General features: G+C 43.7%; 1 protein-coding gene across 2 annotated transcripts in view; it reads right to left on the reverse strand.

Moving 5' to 3' along the window:
* The window catches only part of LOC111965145 (raftlin), a 69,171-nt gene that overhangs the window by 20,910 nt on the left and 25,880 nt on the right, over positions 1 to 22,381 (reverse strand). Inside the window, exons 3-6 of one of the 2 annotated variants that reach the window (XM_023989163.2) lie at positions 13,248 to 13,425; positions 9,137 to 9,245; positions 7,014 to 7,482; positions 4,352 to 4,555 (exon numbers count right to left, since the gene is read on the reverse strand). In XM_023989163.2, the coding sequence (XP_023844931.1) occupies positions 4,352 to 4,555; positions 7,014 to 7,482; positions 9,137 to 9,245; positions 13,248 to 13,425 (960 nt within the window). Of the gene's footprint in view, positions 1 to 4,351; positions 4,556 to 7,013; positions 7,486 to 9,136; positions 9,246 to 13,247; positions 13,426 to 22,381 lie in introns of both variants that reach the window. The other variant, XM_023989162.2, reaches the window with a different exon arrangement.

The following is a 22,381-nucleotide window of genomic DNA, read 5'->3' on the forward strand; positions in this document are numbered from 1 at the left end:
AAAGTGCCGCTACAAATCCTCTTGTCGCGGCGAGATTAGCGTAAGCGGTAAGTGCTAACAAGAAAACACCTCCCATCAACACCATTAGTGTCAATTCACCAGTAAACAAAAACTGCTCCCCCTCAAATCCAGCCTGGCGTATACCGTGTAGGCTCAGGGTGCTGTGACACCTGGGCTGGTATAAATCTTCTAATGCCCCTCTCATGATCGCCGCAGGTTGGGGCCGTTAAACGTTACACAGGAGCCGCCTGCCAGTGCAACATCTGCAAATTCAATAACAAATAATATCGACCCTCCGTGCCGGCGAGGTTCTCTCCTCTCTGAACCCCTCACACCAGTCTCCCTCCTCCATCCCACCTAGCCACGCGGGATATTAAACAGGACTATACCCCCCCCCCCCCATCGCCCCGTCTCGTGAGCTTCACCATGGAAACCCCATCTCTTCAAGGATGGGGCAGAGGAGCAGGAGGAGAGACTGTATGTTGGTATTCCCCGGACCATACCAGGAGGCTGTCGACAGCCAGCCACAATCGGGAGGTAGCGCCGAGTTTAGCAAAAGCGCCGAGCGGGGAAATTAATAGATATGTATTCGAAAGAGGCGTAGGACTGTAGGAGTAAACAACAGCGAAACAAGTTCAGAACAATGGAGGGAAACTTTACATTGCTGAGAGACGATTCCTCTGTAACTAGAAGCTACAGGGAGATGCATAGTTATTAGCATTGTTAATTCTGTTTTCAAAGAGAACCTAAAAGTGGTAACTTCCTACCGGTAACCAAATTTGCTTGGCTTGTTTTAGGGTTGTTACATATATAGGTTATTCCACTGGTGGTTACTTTGGTAGGCCTATGATGTCATGGAAAGTGTGAGAACATCGGGGAAGTAGATGCACTACCAAACAGTTCAGAGGAAGAGCTTAACAACAGGAACAACAAGACCTCTTTCAGAAAACATTTTTAAAAAACAAGGCACAAGAATATCATGCAGAGTACTGGTACACAGTTTTGTTGCACAGGGGACACGATGACAATCAGAGACACTTATTTTGTACTTCTGCTGTGACTGTCATTATAATCTCCAATCAAAGCGAGTGTCATCGCCACTGACACGCTACATCTTTTACTGTGCTGCTTCACGTTCCAGAATGCCCTTGATGTTTACAGAGAGGAGACGGTCTCAAGCGCCAGGGAGAACAGCTTCTTCTCATACTCTAATGGATTCAGAAATGGATCTCAAAGAGGTGCTAAATTTGGAGTCGTCTGCACGGCCATGGGTTCTCAGGCTTGTTAAAACCAGACGCTCCTCCGTTTTGATGTAATTAGCAACAAACACATGATGTTGCCTTGGCTTTGATATCCTACCGTTCACAGTTCCCAAGAGGGTCACACGAACACAACGTTCACCTAGACAAACTTGTCTGTTTTGAAAAGGGTTTGGCAGGCATGCATTGACAGGCTGTTCCCGATACAGTATACTCGACAAGCTATTTCGGATAGAGAGCTGACATTTTCCAGATCAATACAGAACACGGCCTAGCCAATTTATTTATTTTTAGAATACACTCATTCTGTAATAAAAGATGCATATCTTAACCACACATAAAAATGGTAGATTATCAGAAACTCAACAAGAAGATCTGATTCTGTCTCTTATACACATCTAGATGTGTATAAGAGACAGCACACACACACACACACACACACACACACAGGCCTTCAAGCCCTATTGCACAACCAATCTTTGACCATAAAAATTGCCAGCACAACTTTCCTCCAAATTCTTTTCACTCTGAAGTAATACCTTATTGGAATTTCATATTCTTGGGGACTCTCTCTCTCTCCACCGGCTTTGCCTGAATATAGAAAGCCAAGCACTATGCTAGCTGTCATACATATGAATAGCTCAAATGTTTCACAGTGCCGGCTACAAATCCTCATTGTCGCGGCGGAGATAGCGTAAGCTAAGTGTAACAAAGAAAACACCTCCCATCAACACCATTAGTGTCAATTCACCAGTAAACAAACTGCTCCCCCTCAGAACTCCAGCCGTGGCGTAGCCGTGTAGGGCTGCAGGGGTGCTGTGACACGCTGGGCTGGGTATAAATCTTTAATGCCCCTCTCATGACGCCRCAGGKTGGYGGGGCCGTTAACGGTACACAGGAGCCGCCTGCCAGTGCAACGATCTGCAAATTCAATAACAAACTAATATCCGACCCTCCGTGCCGGCGAGGTCTCTTCCTCTCTGAACCCACTCACACCAGTCTCCCGCCTCCATCCCACCTAGCCACGCCGGGATATTAAACAGGACTTATNTCAATACAGAACACGGCCTAGCCAATTTATTTATTTTTAGAATACACTCATTCTGTAATAAAAGATGCATATCTTAACCACACATAAAAATGGTAAATATATTAGAATAACCTAATAGAAAATAAGGAATTATAATAACGCGGTTCATTAMCCCATTCTAAAGAGAGAAAATATGCAAGGAGGCACTCATTTGCCATCAGGTTAATTATCTGTGTTTCAGAGGCGCTGATGCRTTCACTTTAGGAGATGAATGAATTATGACTCTTATTTACTCAAGCTTAGGTTTTTTGTCACCATCAGAATTAAGTGGYATGCCCCAGGGTCTAGATGCAGAGTGCAGTGTGCAGTAGAGGAGTAGTACAGCACACTACCAGAACAACAGCAGCACAGACTGGACAGTTTGAAAGGGGACAGGATATGGAGACATTTTGGCAATAGCTAAGTCATSATTTCCTTTGTCTTATTATTATTATTAATTGTTTACATTATTTACTAATGTGGAACAAAATAAGAGGTTTGACAGACGGATGAGTACTTTCCATAACTAAACTCAGCATAACTAAACAAAGTCCTCTCACTGTCAACTGCGTTTATTTTCAGCAAACTTGTGTAAATATTTGTATGAACATAACAAGATTCAACAACTGGGACATAAACTGAACAAGTTCCACAGATATGTGACTAACATAAATTGAATAATGTGTCCCTGAACAAAGGACTGCACCAGATTTGMCAGTTCTTGCTGTGAGATGTTACCCCACTCTTCCACCAAGGCACTTGTAAGTTCCCAGACATTTCTGGGGGGAATGGCCATAAGCCTCACCCTCCGAGCCAACAGGTCCCAGACGTGCTCAATGGGATTGAGAGCCGGGCTCTTTGCTGGCCATGGCAGAACACTGACATTCCTGTCTTGCAGGAAATCACGCACAGAACAAGCAGTATGGCTGGTGGCATTGTCATGCTGGAGGGTCATGTCAGGATGAGCCTGCAGGAAGGGTACCACATGAGGTAGGAGGATGTCTTCCCTGTAACGCACAGAGTTGAGATTGCCTGCAATGACAACAAGCTCAGTCCGATGATGCTGTGACACACCGCCCCAGACCATGACGGACCCTCCACCTCCAAATCGATCCCGCTCMAGAGTACAGGCCTCGGTATAGCGCTCATTCCTTCAACGATAAACGCAAATCCGACCATCACCCCTGGTGAGACAAAACCGCGACTCCTCAGTGAAGAGGACTTTTTGCCAGTCCTGGCTGGTCCAGCGACGGTGGGTTTGTGCCCGTAGGCGACGTTGTTGTTGATGATGTCTGGTGAGGACCTGCCTTACAACAAGCCTACAAGCCCTCAGTCCAGCCTCTCTCAGCCTATTGTGGACAGTCAGAGCACTGATGGAGGGATTGTGTGTTCCTGGTGTAACTCGGGCAGTTGTTGTTGCCATCCTGTACCTGTCCCGCAGGTGTGATGTTCGGATGTACCGATCCTGTGCAGGTGTTGTTACACGTGGTCTGCCACTGCGAGGACAATCAGCTGTCCGTCCTGTCTCCCTGTAGCACTGTCTTAGGCGCCTCACAGTACGGACATTGCAATTTATTTCCCTGGCCACATCTGCAGTCCTCATGCCTCCTTGCAGCATGCCTAAGGCACATTCACGCAGATGAGCAGGGACCCCGGGCATCTTTCTTTTGGTGTTTTTCAGAGTCAGTARAAAGGCCTCTTTAGTGTCCTAAATGTTCATAACTGTGACCTTAATTGTCTGTAAGCTGTTAGTGTCTTAACGACCGTTCCACAGGTGCATGTTCATGATTTGTTTATGGTTCATTGAMCAAGCATGGGAAACGGTGTTTAAACCCTTTACAATGAAGATCTGTGAAGTTATTTGGATTTTCGCGAATTATCTTTGAAAAACATGGTCCTGAAAAAGGGACGTTTCTTTTTTTGCTGAGTTTACTTTGCTAGTACGATACCAAAGCAGAACAGATGTTACATTGAAATGTAATGTGTGTAAAAACACAAAGTGGACTTTGGATAGTGTGTTTACCATTGTCGTTGCCCAGGTGGAAGTATCCATCAACGAGTGAGGCCCCGTTGTTGAAGTGCTGGGTCATGTGATCCAGCCAGTTGGCCTCCACCCCTTTGACCCCCTCGTCACGAAGTTGAACCCTCAGCGGTACCTTCACAGTGTAGTACTTCAGCTGGCCCTCATTGTCAGTTGGGTGGTTGAACAGGGCTAGCAGCTCCACCCCTGAGAACACAGAACACTCAATCTCAATCTCTTTAGATTGTGCTGATATGAAACATGTCATGCAACAGAGATTCATAACGTGACAGAGTTGATACTTTGTAACAGAGGTGATTTATAACACTTAACAGAGTTGACTCATGACTCATACCCCATAACAGAGRTGATTTATGACACATAAGAGTTGACTCATACCCCATAACAGAGGTGATTAATAACACATAACAGAGTTGACTCATCATCATTTTTCCACAATCCCCTACCAAAGGCTTGTGCCTCAATTGAAATGGTCCTTTAATATGGACCAATGCTTACAAATTTGAATGGGCTGTTGTTTTGGCAGCAGCCATTTAAATCAAGTGCGGCATAATCTTCTCTTTTTAATGCTAATATCTGCCATCCCCATGTGAACCAGACGAAGGGCCAGAATGTGTTAGACTCCCACACACGAAGACTCACAAAAGACGCACGCCTCACGCACAGAGTGCATCAGAGGGGACCATGGTTCAGTTGCTCTGGTTTTCTGTCAGTCATTCAGTCAGACACCCAGGAAGAATGAATCATTTATATCCATTTCCTTTCTGCCACGTCTGACTGATGTGACAGCTGGCTACCAAATTCCCAAAATCCTGTCGTTTTCCACTTTTCAAAGCTCCAGAATGACAACTGAATGACAATAATGCATCACAACTCTCCCTGCATAYGTTGGAGAAACTACAAACTTATTGAAAACCAAGCCAAGTCAATACAACAAAGTCGCTCCACTAATGTTAATTTTTCTGTTGTTTTCCCTCAAGAGTGAATTTAAATGAGGCTTTCACATGATATTAAAGTTGATGTTTACTCGTTCAAGGCCATCGGTTTTGAGGAACTGCTAGCTTCACCATTCCACTAAATGCTCTGTGTCTGCAATGTGTCACAGACCGTTTATAATTTATGCATAGCTGACAGAGACCTTGCACTAATGCATCCGACTAAACCAGACAGCTCAATGGTAACGCATTTGGAGATGAGATAATCGTGGTAAAATGTACACCATACATTTTACAACAACCATTTGACAGCTAGCTTTGTATGCTAGGTTAAGTCTGAATTACGGTAGAGATATGACCTGGAGATAAAGATAATCCAGGGTCCATACCTATCGGATCATTCCCACATGATGACCACTTCAAAACGCAACTGACTCGACAATTTCAGCATCAGGGGCATCAAAGTTAAACAAATATTTTAGGATCGCCCTTGACTTGCCCTGAGAGTTGGATGGCGATAACACAAACAGTATGGTGTATTGGCTATTGAGACCTGCCATGCCACAGTCGCATGGAAAATGACAGACCTGCTATGAGACGATACCTTGTGTGGTCCAATCATTTGAGAAAATTGACGACTAACGAGTAAACGAGCACATGAACGCAATTACAACATTCCAAATGGGTCTCCTTTTTAAAGTTTGGTCTGATGGATGCCTGTCCAAGTGACAAGGTCAGGCTCCATAATCCTAACTGGTAATATGTACTGTRCAGAACCACTGTTGAACATGACAGCATCTGTTCTGCTAATCCACCCTCCTCAACACTGATTTAATCAGGACTAACATGTCATAATAAATACACGCTCAAACCAACATGTAGGCCAGCTTTCTCTGCAACGTGATTTTTAGTTGGAGAGCGGTTAGCTTCATACTGCTTCATTTCTAAGAGGTAACGGCAATAATGTGAGTGACCATTGTGATGTTTGTCCAATCTGTCTTTTTTTTATACCATCACTTCCTCCTCTCACACCTGTGATCCCACAGGAATGTTCTCAGCACTAGTTTCAATAACCTCAATGCTCTTTGATGCTATTTTAGAGCATGTCGGTTTCAAGTCCCAGTTTCACTTCTGACTGTTGGCTTGTGACCCTGTTCCCTGTTCCACATTCTGCTGTTCAGGAGGATTATGGGGGCAAAGCCACCCAGAACTGAGACTTTGAGTCAATTTCAGCAGAGAGCATTAGCGAAGAGGACAAGGGCACTTGGCACATGGTCACACACAATGCTGGCTATGCTGTGGTGTGGACTGTGGAGGTTTGGGGAGGAGGGATGAGGCTGAGTGAGGTAGGGGGGGGATTATCTCACTGCAATACACACTTGAGGGACGTCCAGATGGACCAGGGTGCTGTGTCTACAGGGAGCCAAGTATGTATGGGCACACACGCACAGAGGGGAGCATTCAACACACATGCACATTTATGAGCACGTTTTCCAACTGGGGTTGAAAGAGAATGTGTGAGAGAGAGAGAAGAGCTGTCCATCTGGTATTCTAAGATGCTGAAATATGCTAATTTAATCCAACTTTATGCTGCACCACAGTCTGAGGAAATTGAAGAACCATTTATGCGGTTTCAAGTTGAATCTTGCCTGGCATACTGTATACAAATCCAATTACATAGTAACGAATGGAAATCTGACAATACTCACCATTGGCTCTCTGAGGGTGACGGCTTGGCTTCTCCTTCAGTTCTATGACGTTTGTCTTGTTATTGTTGTGTGTCAGTGTGTCTTCCACTATAACATCCTGATCATCATCTTGCTTGCTCTCTGTGGATGGTGTTATGGGAAGAGAGGACCTCCCATCATGGTTGCTTTCCCCGACAGTGGTTTCACTCCCCACAGTGTCCCTAGTCTGGTCCTCCCCCTCCCCACCCTTACATAAGGAGCCTTGGCCCTCATCAGCCCCAGTGTCCATCGCCTGCTCCTGGGCTCCTGGTTCTCCATTGGTCCGGGGGCTAGTGGGGCTTCGGCTGCTCAGGGAGCCTAGCATGGAGCTGGGGCTGGAGTGGAGGGAGAGGGAGGGCGTCTCTGGTTCTCTGGTCTGGGTACCTCGTACCCCACACGGCTCCTGGATGAAGCCCACAAACATGACCCCCTGGTCTGCAGCATCCTGGATCTGCTGGAGAGACAGATRGCAAACAACCGCCTTAGAGAGATCCKTGGAYGACCTGACTTTTACAAATACAATTTAATAATACCAACCTTTCATACTGTATGCTCTKTTATGATGGACTGTTATTKAAGATCACGTTGGCTAATCGTGAGTAAGATCAAAGTTGTAGCTAGTGCTCAATGGACTTTCTAAAAAATGGGTGATAACCTTGAAACACAACCTAGAACATAAGCACACATTGCTAAGTTCTACCATTATAGAACCATAGCTATTTTTTCCCCCAGAATTTCCCCCATTTACTCCCTATTTTATCAACCAAATGGATTCCAGGGGAACTGTTTACATACCTGGTATTATCATATAATTATAGAGGCACTCCCCCTCCCTCCACCCCTCTTCCCAGCATCAGCCATTCAAATTGAACTAGAGTTGATTGGATTGCAATGGCTCCAGCCCTGGCAGGACAGCATCCCAAATCAAGAATTGCTTTTCCCATTTCATTGTCATCTGGCATTTTATGTCAATATTGGGATTTTCCATCAAAATGAAATTGAAATGTTAACTGTCAAGCAGTGTTAATGATGCCATYCTCCATTCACATTCTGTCATAAGATCCAGCCAGAGGCAGTACATTCTGCAGCCGGGGACCAGGAGAATCCAAATCAAATCAGCATGGGTGCCATATCACAGGTTATCCTCTATGAAATGAAATTGTAAAACAGTCACATCGTTTCCTAGCTCCATTGTTTAATATCTATTGAACGTTCACTCAGCACTTGCACATTTTTATTCCCAGACAAATTGCAAAATGGAATTGCCAAGATGAAAATAAAAAATATTGGATCTCATTTGAGGTTAACGTTGCCAGTTCAATGAGGGAGAGGGATCATTTCTACTGTGTGTGTGTTAATGTGGGTCGACTCAGGTGTGAAGGTAATGGATAGCCTTTGAAATGGTCCGCATTGAATGGAAAATCACACTACTGTGTATTGCACATGCCCAGGTCAGAGAAACAGGTAAGCGTCATATGTTTCTGTTACATTGCTATTTATAATGACAAGTCTCTTTGCTTTTAATAGACGTCTGTGATATCTCCTAATACGATATGGTTATGGCCATCAGCTTGCTTGAGAGTGGTTAGTGCTAACATGTCTTCACTGCAGAATGACAGCAGCCCTCTGTAAAGACTTTAATTTTCCAGTTCTACATAGGCTACATATTTCCTATTTTCCAGATATTAGAGAGAGTGCTCCAGGAGCTGAGAGTTTGAAGGTCAGAATGAAACTCAGGTCCTCAGGCGACTGGCCGGCTGAATTGATAACCCATTTCTACTCCCCAATGTTTTATTAAAACTAAGGACCGTCTCGTCTACTGGCTGTGGAAAGCGAGTCGAGATAATGAAGAAACCCAACAGATAGTTTTTGCCCACAGCGCCTTTAGGACTTATAGGCTGGTCAGTTGTGTCTGTGATCTGAGTCCACTATACCCTTTTCACACTATCATGCCACCTGAACAAAACTGTGCAGGCTTAATATTTCCGTTCACATCGATGTCCTTTTCAGCACAGGATGCCTAACCACTAACCAGGCCAGCTCAGTGCAACTTGGCTTGGCTCAGCTCGTCTCAGTAGTGTGACAGGGCCTTTTTTGAGGCTCACCTTCTTGACATAGCCCTGGATGAGCTCAGGAGTGGGCACCTGGTCGGTAGACAGACACTGCTCCAGCTGCAGACGGTAGGGAGCACAGCTCGACTGGCTCTTCTCCAACCTGCGGTAGCAGCCCACACAGCAGGAGAGAGAGGAACAACACATTTCAGCCACAGTCACTTCAGTCATACACGATACAGACATACACCACATTCTGTAATGCATATCTGAAATGGTTGCACAGGAAAAATCCTTGGAAATTAAGTATTTATGGATTTATGAAAATAATTGATTAATAAATCACTTATGACCCGTGTTAATGTAATTGTTGGCCTGTATGACAAAAAAAAAGGASCACTTAACGTGGACACAAATCAGGATTGAAAGGGACACATTAGGGTGGGATAGGAAACTCAATGCAATACAAATCTTGTCTTGTTTTTCCACTTATCAGTATTATGGGTGGATGGAATCTATTTATATGGGTCTGTATGTTTCTATTTTCTCTGGAGGAAATCCCACAGCTTGCCCTGGAGGAGTCCAATGCCCCAGCTTCCATCGCTCTGCTTCACCTCTCATCCTGTTGACAACACGGATGGGACCCTTCCACCCTCGCCACAGCATGTGTGTGTATGTACAGTACGTACCTGTGTGTGTGTGTGTGTAAGGAGACTTTAAACATTATCACATGCAGCCCAGGCCTAGCTCTCTCTGTGTCACACGGACTTCACAACACAGCGGGAACCTGAGTCATCTCTCACAGTCAACAACACCCTACAGAAGTCAGACWTCACTGTCACGCCAGTCCCCCATCTTTATGCAATGCAACTTATCCCAGATCAAATGTCAGTAGCAAACTGTGTCAAGGAAAATCTGCACATTGGATGCTCTGAATCAGGTAGAGGTTTTTGCAAACTTACTGTGCAATTCACAGCACCGTGAAGGACCAATGTAAAGGAAAACCTCRGAATTTTGCTATTTGTTTTCCACGTTCTGTTATTGGAAATCATGAAAAGCAGATTGGATCTGTAAACTTGAGGAGGGCTCAAATCCATAATGGACAAAGTGGGAGAAAATAACTAGTCTCCCATCGCCTCTCTAGAGGTAAGGACTTCTTTAAAAATAGCCCCATCACCTGCAGTCCATTTTCTCGTTGTAAAACAGGTTACTTGCATTCAACCCCATAGATCTGCTGTCTACCGCCAGGCCGCTAGAGTAAGTGTCAAACGCATGCCTGGCTCCAGCCTGCAGCTGGCCTGACTGCAGCCTCCTCCTGGGTGTACGTCTGCYGGACTTCCCACTCCTTATGCAKACTGCTGCTGCTATCTATTCAGCTGCACTGTCAGTCAGGTTCAACCGTTCAAGGTTCTGTATCCCGGACCACAGGGAGTATTAAAGGCACAGTCTGGGATTTGGAATCTGGGGATGGTTATTTTAATTCTTGATATGGTGGGGCGTGATTAAGTTTTTTGAAACCCAGAATGTAGCTCTAAACCCAGAAGCCCTCACATCGGGCGCCAAAATCGCAATTCCAAAAATCACAATCTCCATGACAACGGCTCGGTCAGGATCCACCATCGAACCTGTGTTTAGCAATCTTTCATCCCTGGCCTTTAATAATATAGCACATCTTTTTCTAATGTCAGCTTTTCACAGAGTCATGAATAATTTCTTTGGACGAATCCMCTCTAATGGTTTCTGGTCCATACAGCTCTCTCCCAGAGCGCATGTGAATTCTACAATTATCCAATAGATGATGAATATATCCCATCAGACACTGCCTGCTGAACTGTAACCCCTCTACGCCGCAACCAAATTGAACATTGGGAAATTTGACAGTTGACATTTGAAAATTAAAATGGTCCTATCTATTCTCTCTGATCCACAGATTTGAGCAGGTTACCACGGTCACCAGCGACAARTCACAGTCAGAGACAACAGGCTTTTAAAGTTATGGCCTACTTAAAGATGCACTCCATGATTTTAAGCACAACAAATTCGGAACGTATAGTATAAATTGGATTTGAAACATATAGTTGCAAAAAAATCTACAACATTTGCAGGACATAACATATCATACAAAATGARTGACGTACTGTAGTACCCAATTTGATGACATAGTACACAAAAAAAAGGGACCACTTTTGGCTCGTGAGCGCCACTTTCAAAACTACTGGCTGAAATTATACAAGTTTGAGAGATTATCTTAAACTAAATAGTTATTCCAGGTGACAGTGTTTAACATTAACAATACTGGCTCCCAGCTCTATATAAGCTACCTGCCCCTGTGTAATTCCTGGCTCTAGAAGCTTTTGCAATGTCACACTACTGTGCAGCTATACCCTTGTTCACTGAGGCTTTACAATTGAGGCTAATACTGTAGAAAATTGGCTGGGATTGTATCCAAAGAGACATTGTGTGCATACTAAACACAGCACATCCAGCTGCTGCTAAGCATAGCCTAGCTGCTGTTCTTGTTCTGGTTCTCTCACACACACACACTATCTCTCCCCCTCTGTCTGTCTCTCCTTCTGTCTGTCTCCAGCTGACGCATAGCGCACTGCAGAGCGAAGAAGACACTTTTGGGTCTGTTTGCTTTGGGAGAGTGATGAATGGTTGCGCTGTCATCTGCAGTTTTCGCTCCCTGATTCAAGGGACTGACAAGGGAATAGGAGAGGAAGATGCTACCTGGTTGATTTTTGTTTTGTTCTTTCTCTTTTATCCCCCCCCCCCCCACCCCCGGGGCTGGTGCTGATGTGAGCAGCTGTCTCCACGGTGACAGACTCTGAGATAAAGCAGGACGGTTTGGCCGGAGCCATCAAAGGATGGCAGCCCTTTCTCTCTTTCTAACTCCTGCTCGTTCACACTCCAGCTGTGATCTTGTTTTCTCTCTCTACCGCTTTCTATTCCTCTCCTCATCTTCTCTTTTTTCCTCCAGAGGAAGGCAACCATGTCGGTGTGTAAAAACCATACTGCTGCCCATTCATCCATCCCTTTTCATACAAAATCAATATTTATGTGCTCCCAGCATAGGATTAGTGTCTTGAACTTGTTTGCTAGTGGTTTTTGTGTAAAGACAGTGGGAGAGAGGTGTGATGTATTTCCCTAGACCCTAGGAGCTCATTAATGGGCACAGGCTGTCTTTAGAAAGAAGGCAAGAGCCACCTGAGTGGATGGATAGTTGTGCTTTACAACTAACTAAATCCTCCACCTGTACCAGCCAAATGGTTTGATCCTTTCAAGACAACACTAGGCAACCAGGAAGCACAAAACAAGAACAACAGGGCAAGGAGCCTAAACCCCAATATACTGAGGAATGTGCAGGAATTATTTGTCCATGTTCAGAATTATTTATTTTAGGAATCTCGAGATTAATTCCTGGATCATAATTCAACGAGGGGAGAGTCCAGGGATTTATGGAGTGTGGCGTCACTGTCCGACCCCAGGGCTCTGGATCCACGAGAGAGAACAGACCAGGCTATAAAACACTGTTAAGAGGGGAGGGTGAGAGGTTTAACTGCTGCCCCTCTAACCTCTCTGTGGGGAAAGTGACTAGTGAGTGTCTGATTCTACTTCACACAGGCAGTCATTCCCAGAGACAGACCTTCATGTGGCCTAACACGCATGAAACCGCTGTCCTTCATAACAGCCAGCTGGTAGAACACGGGGCACACGAGGCAAGCCAGACAGGGCTTCAGCCGGAAACCACCACTACCAGCACCACCCCACCATGCCCTTCACATACACTTGGAGTAAAACCATGCCCTGATCCAAGCTGACTCTCACCCAGGGCTCGCGACACTGACAGGTGCCCGGGTGGAGGGCAGACATGGGGGGCAGCTGTGACTTTGGCCCATTCCACATGTTGGCCGGAGCATCAAAAGCTTGGAAAGAGATTATTTGCTTGCTAACGACCAAAACAACAGCCCTGTGACAGCTAGCCCAAAACAACCTCTGTAATACCAATGTCTACATCCATGTAGTAATATAAATTTTTATTTGCTGTTCATATTACGTAATTACAAACGTTACATAAACGCAAATGTATTGACCCTGGATAAGGCTTATGCTAATTGTGTCAATGTAGGTGCTCTGAATAAGTGCAATGTGTATGTACTCGTACCCATCATCGAGTCGGATCAGCACGGCCCTGTAGAGCTGGTGCTGGGGGCTGACTGCGTCGGAACCACAGGGATGAATGAAGGGGTGAACGGCAACTAGGGAGAAGCCCTGCTGGTACAGGTCCTGTAGCTGGACTGGGAGCTCCCGCACAGACGAAAGACACAGTGTAGATGAGCCATCTGAAAGACAGGGAACGAGAAAAGGTACAGATTCTGAAGAACATGTGTGTGGTTGGTACAGGTGTTTTGTCATGGCAGTGGAAGTTATAGTGATAGTACTGACTATAGTAGTAGTCCAGTGAATGATACTCAAATTCAGGTAAAAGTGATAAACAGAGAGGRGATTCAGCAACTTTTGGAGGACAATGGAATTCAATAAATAAAAGCTTCTTTATTAAAAGTAGAACCGAAGCGTTTCGGCTTTTGGATTTCTTTAGGACTTTTAAACATACACAGGGAACTATCATGGACAACCAAGATAAGTCTCACAAAAAGGTTACATTCAAATGGAATCTAGTTGAACTCATCCATGACCAGGTCAAATAGAGATACGGAGGGAGGTCAACCAAATTGCCTAACAGAAAACGTCCCTATCGAATGTCATATTACTTTACTGCAGTACAACAACCCAAACGTAAGCAGGACCGGATGTCAGTGTTGATCCACGGAGCATTTTCAGTTTGTTTTGGCATTAGCATCATGCCTTTGGCTTTGGCTCCCTGGTCTGAGAGTTAATAAGACAGGATAAAAATCCAATCAAAGCTGATTGTTTAGCTCTATGATACGAGCCGCTTTCCGAGGAGAGCTTTGATGCCTTCTCGACAGGGCTTAACCTCCCAATAGGAGTGGTGAAGACAGACGCTTGGAATTAACAAGATAGTAGACTCGCTGAGTGACCAGATATTTTGACATGGGTGGAGAAGGAAGGGGGGGGTGTATTTTAAGCCTAGTCGTCTCCAGTCGTCTCAGCACAATCTAAGCAGCTTGGCCAAGCCACCCACAGCTCCCAAAACACGCTGTGAGGCGACATTTAAACAGGTGCAAACAGTTGGCCCGCTTGGGAGACAGTCAAGACAAAGAGCAGGATGGAGGGAAGGAGGAGGAGAGGAGGGGTGCAGAGTCTGTTGTAATCTGTCACCTGAAACAAGTTGTGGGAATGTCACTGCTGGTAATTGGAATCAATGCGGCATAAAGTGGGAAGAAAAAGGTAAAGTCCATGGGAACGTCGGAACGGAAAGTATATGAGAGGTCACGGTCAGGGAAGGATCATTTGGTCATGGAGAAATACTCACAACTTCATATCATCAACAAGAAAATGCTTAGGACAAAATTTGTGTAACATTAGCATTTGTGGTTGAATAGATCCAACAGAGTGATGATGCTATAGACATGGGTTCACTSAAGCGAAATGATGAAGTTAGTGTTTTCCCAGTCAAACTACAAATCAAAAAGACATACTGTGCCTGTTTCTATTTGCCAATTACTTTGGTTGATACATTTCACTGTGTTAACTGAGTGTCTGTGAATTAATATAACAACTMAATTGTTCTACCAGTCTATMGTACACTACTGTAACACAATAGTGTGACTAACAGTACAGTATATCGGGTTTCCCAAACTCTGTSCTGGGCCGAATAACCAAGTCATCATCAAGCTTTGATTATTTGAATCTGCTCTGTAGTGCTAGGGCAAAAAATAAAACGTGCACCCGGGGGGCCCTAGGACCGAGTCTGCAGGATATCACCAGAACAACAATAGAGGAAAGGGGAGCAGTGGAGCAAGCCTTGTATTGCCAACCAGGAAACAGCAGCATTGTGGAGGAGATGAACGCTGATTCAGTGAGGATCTGAAGTCTCTCCTGGGCATGGAACCAGAGGTTCATTGTGAAACAGCTACAAAAGAATCCACTGTCCCCTCGGGCCAGTAACTGGTTGGCTAAAAATATYCCCACATTTTCTCAATCACACTCTGTCCTACTCCGACACAATACAGGAGCTCCCAGAGCTAAACGGCATGACAGAGAAAAGAAATAGGCCACCCGATCAAAATGTGTGGAACATCATTTCTTTTCTGCCCTACTGCCGTTGGAAATGTAATTAATCCTTCTGTGATCCTGTGATTTTATTTTCCTGTTTTGGTGATCAACACACCCTTTCCCTTGAGGCTTGGTTCTGTGCTGTGTATGTATGCCGGGTCTGTGAGATGGTGGATATAAAATAACGTGACTAGAATTCTCTCTGCTTACTTTCTGAACACTCCATTGAGATGAGTAAATATGGAATATGTTTTTCATTAAGAGCCAATGGAAACACACCCATAAGGGGACTTCTGAAGTTGCCTCTAGAGCTGATCCTGAAATCGAATCCAAAAGCCTTCCTACGGTGGCCAACCGATATGTATATTTATCATTCAAACATCTCCTTTGAAGCCTAGTGCAGGGTAATGCGAGGTCTCACAAAAATGTGTGACGCGGTGAGAGCATTTATTTGGCAATAARACCCTGTTATCCATACAGAAACCCATTTTTTTAAGTAGATAAATTCAGATTAGATTCTGTGCAGTATATGTATATCTCATGTCAATGTTTGCGTTTAATATCGTAAACGTGAGGGCCCTTGTTTGAAAAGCCCATATTCAGACTGAGGCAGTCTGGTTAACGTTATCAACAAATTGGAAGCCAGTTTCTTTTCCCTTTTTTGTTTACCCAGAAAATAAATTAACTTACATAAACAGAAGGGGAAAAAATGAATTGTACCTCGACAAATAATGAAAGAAAAGGCTCCTGGCTGACAGCCAATGAATTGGTTTTCTGTAAAATTCTGTTAGCACAGAGTCATCAAACAAAAKACTCCCATTTAACAATGAAGAGAAAACAAAATGTGGGTTTTTWAAATTATTATCTGCTTCTCCAGGTTATGTCCACACACAGGCCGTATTAKATGAAAACAACTTTAACTGTTGGATCCTATTTTTGTAGAAATAAAAAGGTTTTAGTTCAGTTGATCTTCTTTACATGGCAACTGCCTGGCATTGACCACATGTGCACATGAATACATGTTCTTGTGTGTAAGTCATCCTCAAGAACATGATGATCCAAACAAGTTTCAAATACTTCTCAATCATCTTGGTCCTACTACACAATACATTATAGTGATAYACAGTGCTTTCGGAAAGTATTCAGACCCCTTGACTTAATCTAGAATGTATTCAATTAAAACAATTCCTCAGCAATCTACACAAAATACCCCATAATGACAAAGTGAAAAAATATATATTTATAATTTTTAGCAAATTTATTATAAAAAAAGAACAGAAAAATCTTATTTACAYAATTATTCAGACCCTTTGCTATGAGACTCGAAATTGAGCTCAGGTGCATCCTGTTTCCATTGATCATCCATGAGATGTTTCTACAACTTGATTGGAGTTCAGCTGTAGTAAATTAAATTGATTGGACATGATTTGGAAAGGCACACACCTGTCTATATAAGGTCCCACGGTTGACAGTGAATTCCAGAGCAAAAACCATGCCATGAGATCGAAGGAAATGTCCGTAGGACATCTGGGGAAGGGTAGCAAAAAAATTCTGCAGCATTGAAGGTCCCCATGAACACAGTGGCATCCATCATTCTTAAATGAAAGAAGTTTGGAACCACCAAGACTCTTCCTAGAGCTGGCTGCCCGGCCAAACTGAGCAATCGAGGGAGAAGGGCCTAGGTCGGGGAGGTGGCCAAAAACCCGATGGCCACTCTGACAGAGCTCCAGAGTTCTTCTGTGGAGATGGGAGAACCTTCCAGAAGGACAACCATCTCTGCAGCACTCCATCAATCAGGCCTTTATGGTAGAGTGGCTAGACAAAACCACTCCTCAGTAAAAGGGACATGACAGCCCGCTTGGAGTTTGCCAAAAGGCACCTAAAGTACTCTCAGACCATGAGAAACAAGATTCTCTGGTCTGATGAAACMAAGATTGAACTCTTTGGCCTGAATGCCAAGCGTCGTGTCTGGAGGAAACCTGGCACCATCCCTACGGTGAAGCATGGTGGTGTCAAAATCATGCTGTGGGGATGTTTTCAGTGGCAGGGATTGGGAGACAAGTCATGACCGAGGGAAAGATGAACGGATCAATGTACAGATAGATCCTTGATGAAAACCTGCTCCAGAGCYCTCMGGACCTCAGACTGGGGCRAARRTTCMCCTTCCAACAGGACAAYRACCCTCAGCACACAACCAAGACGACGCAGGAGTGGCTTCGGGACAAGTCTCTGAATGTTCTTGAGTAGCCCAGCCAGAGCTTTACGGACAATTTCTTCGACCTCATGGCTTGGTAATAAGCATTTCAGGGTAAGATCTGCACCTGTTGTATTCGGCGAATGTGAAAAATAAAATTGTATTTTATTTTACTTGAACATGGAGAGACCTGAAAATAGCWGTGCAGTGATGCTCCCCATCCAACATGACAGAGCTTGAGAGGATCTGCAGAGAAGAATGGGAGAAACTCCCCAAATACAGGTGTGCCAAGCTTGTTGCATCATACCCAAGAAGAGTTGAGGCTGTAATCGCTGCCAAAGGTGTTTCAACAAAGTACTGAGTAAAGGGTCTGAATACTTATGTAAATGTGATATTTCAGTGTTTTTTTATTTATCAATTTGCAAAAATTTCTAAAAACCTGCTTTTGCTTTGTCATTATGGGGTATTGTGTGTAGCTTGATGAGGAAAAACGAATGAATTCATTTTAGAATAAGTCTGTAACGTACCAAAATGTGGAAAAAGTCAAGGGGTCAGAATACTTTCCGAATGCACTGTGTATTTCACCTAGGCTGTATATTTCACCTGGGTATTCACACCCCTTGACTTTTTTACATTTTGTTGTCTTACAGCCTGAAATGTAAATGGATTAAATTTAGATTTTGTGTCACTGGCCTACACACAATACCCCAAAATGTCAAAGTGGAATTATCTGTAAGGTCCCTCAGTCGAGCAGTGAATTTCAAACACAAATTCAACCACATAGACCAGAGAGGTTTTCCAATGCCTGGCAAACAAGGGCGTCTATTGGTAGATCTGTGRRAAAAAAGCAGACATTGAATATCCCTTTGAGCATGGTGAAGTTATTAATTACACTTTGGATAGTGTATCAATACCCTCAGTCACTACAAAGATACAGGCGTCCTTCCTAACTCAGTTGCCGGAGAGGAAGGAAACCGCTCAGGGATTTCACAATGAGGCCAATGGTGACTTTAAAACAATTACAGAGTTTAATGGCTGTGAGAGGAGAAAATTGAGGATGGATCAACAACATTGTAGTAACACTGTCATGACCCATATATTTACACCTGATGTGACATACAGTATATTGCGTTATTTTATGGCTGGTTATGACGCATTCATAAGTTTCAAAACCTACATTTATTCAAATGTATTCAGATGTAATCACTGGCAAAGGTGATTCTAACATGTATTGACTTTGGGGTGTGATTACTTATGTAAATGAGATATTTCTGAATTTCATTTTCAATACATTTGCAAACATTTCTAAAATCATGTTTTTACTTTGTCATTATGGGGTATTGTGTGTAGATAAATATTTAATACTTTTGAATTCAGGTTGTAACACAACAATGTGGAATAAGTCAAGGGATATGAGTAACTTTTTGATGGAACTGTAAATGTGACATATTATTCAAAGGTGGTTCTAATCCTGAATGCTGATTGGTTAAAACCGCATTCCAGCCGGTGTCTATTCCACAAGTTACCACTGACTAAATCTATGATGTTAAAATGCCTATTTACTCTGTTCCATCTGACTGCGCAATCTGCTGTATCATCAGCCCAGCCAGGCAATTTATAAACTTGATCTCCACTATAAAAAGCATCAAGACATTATCTCACATTTATTTTAGACTAACATTTAGATTTCAACAGCGGAGATTTGTATAAACCTTTCTGTCTGTCYCTCCAACATTTGCAACATTGTTTCAATATTCAAATTCGACCTCCAGCTGTCMCATAGTAATGAACATTTTGGGAGTCGGGATGAGACAGACAGGTTTTCTCAGCCAGTCAAAATCATGACTCAGCATAATTTTTATGGATATATACAAAGAACAATCAATAAAAACAGGTCAAACTAAACGAAGTGCAGCTAGTTTGAAGTCTTTCCAGCTTCAGTTTGAATTGATTGTGTTAGCTGTGTTGTTGGCGAGCTCCTGTGAACAACAGTGTCATGACGAGAAAGCACATTTTCTATGCCAGGTGAAATCGTGCATCATCAGCTCCTTATTATGAATGTATCCAAATAAATGTCACAGCTTAAAGAAATGTTAAACAGCTTAAACAAATGCAAATGCAGCTACTTTGTTGTTATTCTGGCTGCATTGTTTAACATGRCTGTAAGTTAGCCGTAGTTGGCTAGCTAGCAAGCAAGGGATTAGAACGTTGMCAGCCAATATGGCAATGGAACATTTAGAATTAATTCCTGGGTCGCGTCCGTAGACACAGAACAAAAAGACTGAACGACTGGGTCGCATTTCTGGCAACCGAACCGATAGAACTAACGGCTTGGGTAGCAACCCTAGATTTGTGTCAGGACTATTTCTTGTGGAAGGGTGAAATTGTATGAATAAAATCATAAAAATATATATTTTTAATGAAAATGTCAATCATTATTTTAATATGTTGGTAACCCRTTGTATAAAAGTGATTATGCCCTCGAAGCCAGTGTTTGACTTCGTCTCGTGCCTAACACCCGTGCCAAWATATCCCCCAAACACTGGCTTCTTGGGCATTATCACTTAATTATATCATGCGAGGTATATGTCATCAAAGGTGACATTCAACCAATGTCAGCCCAGGTGAAATATACTCTAACTAYAATGGGTAGATGTCACTATTTTGACATCCTCTAATGATACAATGTTGCAGTGCCAACATGTTTACAATATATTAGCATCATACACCCCACTTGCCATACAGCATTAAGACATGTGTAGACTCTGACATCCCTTATAAGGACACCGGCTCAATTGTTMATTCGCCCTCTACCATCAGTTCCATGTAAGCACCGTTGAGCTCGGCTGTTGCACTTCCATCAGTCAATGTATTAAAAATTAAATGAGTAAATAGGAAATTAATAAGCTGAGAGATTTGAGCGTGTGGGCTCCACYGACACTCGGTACTCCGCCGCTGGGGGACATGGTTCAATACGATTTGCATGAAACTTGAGTGGGGAAAAATAGACCCGGAATAAATTAGCTATTAGGACTCAGGGAAAAGTGAAACGTTCTTCCTGCTATCTGCTGTTCAGCATCATTTTCCCTCATCACAATTAAAGCGCTGTATATTTTCCTACCACACTAATAACTCATKTTGCTTATGGACAATATCATATTCAAACTGATGTACAAACAACTTGAAGATTATAGTATCATTTCATTCAATTGAAAAAGTTAGCTGCTTTGAGATCAGGGTATGGGAAGTGGTGTTTTGCATGACAAAACRAGAKGCATACTGTAGAGTAGAATATCCTGAAACCATACAGGAAGGGACCTCCATATGACAATGACTAATGTAGCACCGTGCTCAAAATGACAATAGCYGCCACMCCTTCCCTATTTCTCCCCTAACGGGAGTACATGGTTGTGTATTGTGGGAATACCTATGRGGTCTACGGCAGTTCATAAAGCCTTACAAATGACCACAGAAGACCATTTAAAGTCTGTGTTAACCCACCCTTGCAGTATACTGTAAGTATCCAAAGTTCTCATACCCTCATCTGTGTCCAATTAAAATACTCTGTCTCCCTGAACCCTTCTTTCCACTGAGCACAACCTCTGGACCCGTATCCCCTGTCCAGGCCCTGCCCTATGCCATTAGCTTTCATAGACGCATAATGAAAATGTCGGCAGGTCCCCTGTCCGCACCTCTCCCCCATTTCGTCCCCCCACCACCCTCCTTTGTTGAGAGCAGAACCTATGGACCATACTTTCCTTACATCCCTCTCTGCTCTGAGCCTAACAGTATCATTAGTAGTCCTAGCTCACAGTGCTCCACTGTGGAGCCCCGGGGGCACAGCCTTGTGCCTTAATTACCTAACTAATGAGTCATTGTGAGAGGCCTGCTGGTGCCGTGCATTGGCCCGTCACTCGCTCAGAGGTAAACAAAAATGCACACTCTCTAAGACTTAGGCACAGCAACCCCGGTAAGCACACAAWCTCTCAAACACRCACAGAGACAGACACGCACACACATGTATGCTTGCTCTCTCACGCGCGCACACACGCAGGCATTCACACCTCTGGCGAAGTGGGAGATAACCGGGAGACAAGCTGCTCCTGTTCCCTTCTCAGATACAGTGTTGAAGATGACCACATTCTGTTCATTTCAAACTGAACTACTGCCAGGGGTCATGTTCCAGAGGGAGGAAGAGTCACTGCTAGCYTGCAAGATGTTGTTACAGGTTATGCAAGTCTTATGACAGCTTACACAGTGGCACCGTAACAGACTGCGTCATGAGAAGAGTAGGCAGTCTGGACCCGTCCGAAGCAGGCATAATCGCTGAAGAGCTTTGGTTTAGTGTGTCGTTTGACTAGGCAGTGAGTCTCAAACAAGGACTGCTAAAATGCTCATTTAATTGTACTTTTGAAGTCTAGACAGTGCATTTAAGYGTCCATCTGTAGATCACCATGCACATATGCATCCCCTGCTACTTTCAATCTCAGCACAACCACACATAAGCCTATAAAAGAGCGGAAAAGCACAGAGTTAACTTAAAGCTCCCTCTTTAAATGTCTAAACACTGTACGTTGTGACGGCTAAATGAAAAGGCGCTCGGCGACTTGATTGAGGGAAAACTACCTGTAATTTGTTCAGCCAGTAAAAAGGTTTATAAATAGGAAAAAAGGGCTCTCTGGAATTAAGTCTCTCCCTCCATCAGATTTTCTTGACAGGAAGTCTCTGAAGCAAGTTTTCTGAGAAAGTAGATCCGTTGACAGCCCTGTTGCTCGGAGACGGGCAGCTCTTGAGAGACAAGCAGTGTTAAATGAGCAGGCRTTTATCAATGCCCATATGAGTCCATTGACGACATTCAGCGGTGCACCACAGCAGACCTGGGTTCAAATAGTATTCTGAATCTTTCA

Source organism: Salvelinus sp. IW2-2015, linkage group LG6.1 (assembly GCF_002910315.2).
Source record: "Salvelinus sp. IW2-2015 linkage group LG6.1, ASM291031v2, whole genome shotgun sequence".
In the NCBI taxonomy this organism is placed as follows: domain Eukaryota; kingdom Metazoa; phylum Chordata; class Actinopteri; order Salmoniformes; family Salmonidae; genus Salvelinus; species Salvelinus sp. IW2-2015.